Source organism: Podospora anserina, chromosome 1 (genome assembly GCF_000226545.1).
Source record: "Podospora anserina S mat+ genomic DNA chromosome 1, supercontig 3".
In the NCBI taxonomy this organism is placed as follows: Eukaryota; Fungi; Ascomycota; class Sordariomycetes; order Sordariales; family Podosporaceae; genus Podospora; species Podospora anserina.
Window position 1 is genome coordinate 142,481 of NW_001914845.1, and position 6,000 is coordinate 148,480.

General features: G+C 53.7%; 4 protein-coding genes across 4 annotated transcripts; 2 read left to right on the forward strand and 2 right to left on the reverse strand.

Moving 5' to 3' along the window:
- Positions 1-243: 243 nt before the first annotated feature.
- Positions 244-967, forward strand: PODANS_1_13200 (uncharacterized protein; the record flags this gene model as incomplete). Its single annotated transcript, XM_001904987.1, has 2 exons — positions 244-477; positions 551-967. Coding segments are annotated over 2 exons (651 nt in total), but the record flags the coding sequence as incomplete, so codon positions are not given.
- A 430-nt stretch (positions 968-1,397) lies between these two features.
- On the reverse strand, positions 1,398-3,410 carry PODANS_1_13210 (uncharacterized protein; the record flags this gene model as incomplete). Its single annotated transcript, XM_001904988.1, has 4 exons — positions 1,398-1,402; positions 1,533-1,644; positions 1,695-3,041; positions 3,231-3,410. The coding sequence occupies 4 exons, from the start codon at positions 3,408-3,410 to the stop codon at positions 1,398-1,400; spliced, it is 1,644 nt and encodes a 547-aa protein (XP_001905023.1).
- Positions 3,411-4,181: 771 nt separating this feature from the next.
- On the forward strand, positions 4,182-5,004 carry PODANS_1_13220 (uncharacterized protein; the record flags this gene model as incomplete). The annotated part of the gene is made up of 3 exons (XM_001904989.1): positions 4,182-4,287; positions 4,350-4,651; positions 4,711-5,004. The coding sequence occupies 3 exons, from the start codon at positions 4,182-4,184 to the stop codon at positions 5,002-5,004; spliced, it is 702 nt and encodes a 233-aa protein (XP_001905024.1).
- Positions 5,005-5,575: 571 nt separating this feature from the next.
- PODANS_1_13230 (uncharacterized protein) lies at positions 5,576-5,998 on the reverse strand (the record flags this gene model as incomplete). The annotated part of the gene is made up of 1 exon (XM_001904990.1): positions 5,576-5,998. A coding segment is annotated over one exon (423 nt), but the record flags the coding sequence as incomplete, so codon positions are not given.
- Positions 5,999-6,000: the final 2 nt, after the last annotated feature.

Consider the following 6,000-nt stretch of genomic DNA (forward strand, 5'->3'; position numbering starts at 1 on the left):
ACGTCGATGAGTCTCTCATCTGGAAAAGACGCTTCTACACTCTCCTTGTCTCAAGCGTGACCGTAATTCTCTCCTTAACCGCCGCCTTCACATACCATTACACCTCCTATCCAAAGAGCTACTCATCAACATGTCCAATACTACCAACCACAGGCGACAACCCCGAGGTCAAAATCCCCTTTTGTATGTACTCCCCTCATACCCCCCCCCCCCCCTCAATCATGATAATTAATAGTGAAAATAGCACCCGCCCCAGTAACCTACACAAACAAATTCATGAACACCGACCCCGACACCTCCAAATTCCTCGGCGAACCCCGCCCCGAACTCGACAAAGCCTGGCACGACCTCCTAGACGGAACCCTCATCTACTTCAGCGAGGACGAGCTCAAAAAGGCCGGCAACGCAGTCTCCATCAGTCGAGAGGGAGGCGGGTACGTAGGCGGTCTGGGAGTGAGCCACTCGCTACACTGCCTGGTATGTCACCCCTTACCACCACCCCCTCCCCCCTCCCACACCTATTCCCGCGCCAAACTGACCCTTCTTCCAGAAAAGAATAAAACAATACCTCCACCCAACCTACTACTACCCAGACATCTCCACGACCCCCGGAAACGAAACCTGGTCCGACCTCACCTCCCACGTCGACCACTGCCTCGAGTCCCTCCGCCAGCTCGTCCTCTGCACCGCCGACACAAACGTCTACACCCTCCACTGGACCGATCACTCCACCCTCAAGCCCAGCGTCAAGGTCCCCCAGCCCAACGTCTGCGTCGACTGGAAGCCGCTGCACAGGTGGATGAAGGGCCGGGGCGTCGGGTTCCGGGAGATGGTTCACCCTGCTTCTCATCATTTTGGTCAGAAGAAGCCATCCTCGTCGGTGGCTTCTGAACCAACAGCAACCCCCGAAGAGGAGAAAAGTGGGAAAGAAGCCGAGGTGGTGACAGGGTCCGAGTATGATTCTTGAAAATCTGATAGTGGTAAAAAAGGGCCTTTTTTTTCGGTTGGATGTTACCTGCTTTTACATGTCTGCTGTTTGGGGGGCGTTTGGACTTTGCTTGATTTTTGGTCTCGGATATCTATCCATTGAAGATGCCCAATGTTTGACTCATGAACAAAAACCCGTGTCATCAATGTGCTTGATTCGGCCTATTTATGGTTATATTATTTATCCCCATACCGTGGAGGGTCAAGTTAAACCACCGCAAACCAAACTCCTTGACCGCTCGGTATTCCACCCTGATCATCCCTCCCACCACGTTCGAGTTGAATGATGTGAGAGACATGGTTCTAGGAGCCACACAGCCCTGCTTTCGTCCGCGGTATCCCAGACCAAAAGCATTGCCTTTCCTCTCTCCTGTCGGGCCATGAGGAGCAAACTCATTGTTGGGTATCGTTCAGCCTGACAGCAGCAAAACGCTTAGCAAGTGGTTCTCCGGTGTCGTCCCTCTTAGACTTGCGACCAGACGCAGATGCAGCGGGAGAACTGGCAATGTCGTCAGAGTATCGGGAGCGTTTGGGGAGTCTCTCACCAGTGGATTCAAGGATCATCTTAAGGGTTTGGAACCCTGGCGTCTCCCGCAACTGGAACGCTTCGGCCAAGTCCTGATGGGTAGCAACTTTGCAGAGTAAAGCCTCCTCGTCCTGCTACGTTGTTAGCCACTGATCCTACCTCTTTGCCGGGCAAATGTTACCTTGGATAGGACGCTCATTTGGTGAATGTAGCAGAGAAGGTGGAAGTCCGAGACAGGCAGCCTGTTGTCGCCTTTTTGGTTCACCCTGAGAGCCTTGGCGACAGCAGAAGGTTGTTGCGCCTCGCCAACATATTCTCTGTTCTCGATCGGGAAGCCCTCGTCGGTAAACAGTGGCTTGGGTGACTCGGGGAAACCGTGGGTAAGCGTGACGAAAAGATATTCGACCGGGAATGCTGGCTTTGCGTTCTCTTGAACGTTGACGCCGTATTCGTTGATCCTGCGGTAAAACACCTCGGGGATGTAGCGTGTCCTGCTAACAGACCCATCGTCTTCCTCTTCCTCCCGCACCAGCATTTGTGTTGGGTCGGCTGAAGGCTCAATGATATCTGCCCTCACCATTTCTACCGCATCGTTTGACATCTGGTAAGCTGAAATGGAAATCTCACCCTGCTCGTTACCAGAGACGACACAAGTGACAAAGTTGGAGCCAAAGCGTCCTGCATCACTCCACTTGGATGGCTTGGGGTGCTGAGCCTGCATCCGAGCAGCAAAGCAAACCTCCTGAGAGGCGAGGAAGTATGAGTCTGCGTGTCGTTTGCATACGGCACTGCCATCGCCCTTGCCGGCGTCCAAAAGATCAGTCCATATTACACCAACCTGCTCAAGACCGCAGAACTTGGCGATCTGGTTGATCTCTTGCTCATTTTCCCAAGCATTGAGCGAGACACCATCAACTTCATCGATCTGTGGAGGCTCATAGATGGCCTCAACTACCGCTTTGATTCCCAATGGCACAACCTCATACTCCATATACCGACCATAGAGGATGCCTAACCGTTGTGCCCCTGTCCGGCGCCAAGCGTCAAGAAACTTGTCGATGATGCCCGGAGAAGCGAACTCGACGTGATCCACCATGCGGAAAGTTTGAGGCTGAAGAATGATGGCACTGGGTTGGCATTTGGTGCAGATGCCTTCCGGCCACTGTGGATGTCCTGATGGGCAGTCGCGCTTGACTCTGTAGTACGGCTCGACAAGAGGAGGAATAAACGAGCTCCCCAGCTCGGGCTTGTTTGTCGCCGAGTTCGTCTTGCGCATGTAAGCGTGTACCGACATGTACTTGATCTTCTTTTCGTCGAGATATGTTTGGTTGAAGGGGTCCAACGGTGTGCAGTAGTCGCACATCCCCTTGGGTCCGTGACGGCACATTTTGGCATCCTTCCCTCGTGGAATCTTGCCATCCTTCTTGTCCAGTCTATCGTCAAGAGGGGACTGCTTCACAACCTCCCAGGGGTTCTTGATGTGTTTCACCTCGGTGTCGATGGATGGTGGTGGGTCGATGGGATGGTCCTCTGTAGGGAGAATCGGCTTTCCGTTGAGACGCGCTGTCTTTGCGAGAAGGGTTGGAGCGGACGCATCGCCGTTTGCGTTGCCATCTGCAACAGCATCCTGTTGCTTGTAACTGACAAACACAAGGTCTCCATGGCTGTTCCGGAGATGTCAGTAAGCCTACTAGTCGGAATACGCCAAGCTGCCTTACTTTAAACCTATCTGTTCCAACTTGTACTTTGCAATCTCAGAGAGGAGCTTCGACTCGCCACCGCTGGGCTGGGGGGAGAGCCGGATGGTTTGAGGGTCGACTGTCGAGGGGAGCTGAGGTAACAGCTGCTCAGCGAGCTGTTTGAAGGTGTTGCTCTTTTCCACCGTCAGGCGGATCATGCCATCAGGCGTTCGCAACCGGAGAAGCATCGGGATTGTTTGCTGTCTGCTTGGGACGGTGGGAAGAGTTGATGTGGGTAGATCAAGTTGATGGCAGCTTTGGGAAGCAAACCAGTGAAGAGCAGTTGGAGTGGGGGTCGCTTCACGGATCCACGCAGACCTCCGTGTGAATATGAAGAGGAATAAGCTTTATGAGAAGCTTGAATAGTTTAAAATATTGTAGTGTAAAAACTAGAATCCTAAACTGGGGTTTGGTGAAAGCTCGGATGGAGGGGAAGCTCTTTCTCTGATGGTCCTCCCGTGGCGCTGTCGCAGCTTTCAGGCCTTCGTCATTCACTCGTGCCTGGGAGTTGAAGGCCGACAAGGTCCAGCAAGGTTGCCCCTCTACCCCACATATTGCTGATTACGGAAGCGGCAGTTTTAAAACAGAGATGGTCTTTGCCTGCCGGGAGAAACGCTTGGCAGGCTGAGAAGCCACCTAACCCCAGCCGATGCGGGACGCGGGCACCCCGAAATTCACGTTGACGTGGAGTTTGTCAAGCTGTTCTTTCGGCTCACTGTACCTTAAACCTCTACAGCCACCCGAGCTGCACAAAACCCAGAAGAAAAATTGTCGCACACCAGGCCACGGTAGAATCTTTTGGTCTTTTCCCGAGATCCTCTTTTGTGCGCCGTCAATCGATTGCATCGGTAGCGACAACCGCCAACACACCACCGCACTCACTTGCCAATCCGCCGAAACACCATCGTCGATATCGCACCCTAGGAACCATGTTCGACATCAATTGGCGGGGCCTCCTGCTCCCGCTGGCCTACCTGGCCGTCTTGGCTGGCACATTTGTCACATTCTCAACAGTCTACCGGAGGAGGAAAGCTCGTACGTTGGTCCTGTTCTGCTGCGCATACATCCCAATCGACTGCTAACTGTGTCTTCTCCAGTCCAAAGCGCCAACCTTGCGCCATGGTTCGGCCCGCATCTCCAACGCAACATCTACCTCTCTCTTCTGCACATGGAACCTGAGGAGGGCTCAGAGAAGGCACCTAAGATCCCAGACAGCGTCATCAGAGCTGCGCTTTTGCGCCGCGCCGTGGAGGATATCAACCGCATCATTCAAATTAGAACAGCGAAAGCGGCCTGCAGCTCTCTCCTGCAGCGCGGAAGTGTGGGCGATGACTTGTGGCAAAGGTTCCAGCGCGCCGAGAAGGAGATGGAGGACGAGCTTCGTGATGTGGTGATGGAGGTATGCTTCAGACCCAGCCTGCCATTTTGTTTGGAACACTCGCTGATTGACATGACCAGGCCAATGCTCTTGTACCAGGATGGGGCCAAATCATCTTCCAGTCCGCCAACGAAATTGCCGCCAACAAGGTCCTCCGCGACAGACTCGACGAGATCGAGGTCCAAGCCGACAAGGAGAAGGAATGGTGGGAGAAGCGCCGTGCCACCATTCAGACCGAGTTCATGAAGGAGCTGGACACCGAGTCGGAAAAGTCCAACACCAGACCCAGCACTAGCAGTGCTGATGAGCCTGTGCTCGTAGACGGACCCTCGACCCCGCAAGGGGGCCCCAGAAAGAGGAAAGGCAAGAAATAGGAAGCTGGCCAACCCAAGAGGGGCAAGGCGAGGAGGTAGTCGTGAGCAGGTGTGGTTTGGACAAGGGGAATGGCCCGGGTGTTTTTCTTTCCTTTTTTTCTTGACAAGAGACCAGTTCATCTTGAGATTTTTGACACCACTGTACAGTAAAGGGGGTCGTGGCTGGGGGTTCAGGTTACCTACCTGGGTTAGGTTCAGTTGACGGCAAGCATCTTTTTGCATGGCGTTACGGGTTGGAACATGCAATTCATTGGGTCGGTTCATATATCTCAGTCCTGATTGGATTCTTGGTTGACTCAGCGCTCTGTGGCAGAAGTAATGGCAGGATAAACCGCACCGAGTATTATTTCATGTCGCAGTTCATGTTCACACTTCATCCTCTCATCTCGCGTCAAGTTGATGATTACAGCAAGGCATGATATCAAACAAGAATATTATTAGGTGTACATCCCAAAAAGCCAAATCCAAGAACGAAAACAAATCATCACTGTACTCGCTCGCTTCAAGCCATTGCGGTCTCTACTCCTCCATACCCACCATTCCTTCCTTTGTCTTGTACCAGATTGTATTTTCAAAACCTCCTCCAACCACCCATCTTCCCCCTAGCCTCCTCCCCCTCTCTTTCTCCGTCCATCCGCCTCCTAATCTCCTCCCTGATCCGCTCCTCGCTCCACCCCATCATCTCTTGCACCTGCCCGTTCACGACGGGACTGTCACACCCGCGGAGGCCGATGAACCGTCCGAGCTTCCGCCTCTTGTCTTCGATGGTCATGCCCTCGGAGGGCCAGTAGACGGGGCAGGGGTACTGGGAGGTGTAGACGGAGGGTGTGCGCTGGTGGTAAAAGTGGGCGATCTCGTCGAGTTGAGCTTCGGTCAAGAGCCAGAAGTTGAGGAGGGTGGAGGGGAAGGAGGGGTGGACGAGGCCGGTGGTGAGCTGGACCAGGGGGGCGAGTTGGAGGGACATGGGGGAGAGTTGGGTTGCGAAGGAAGGGGAGA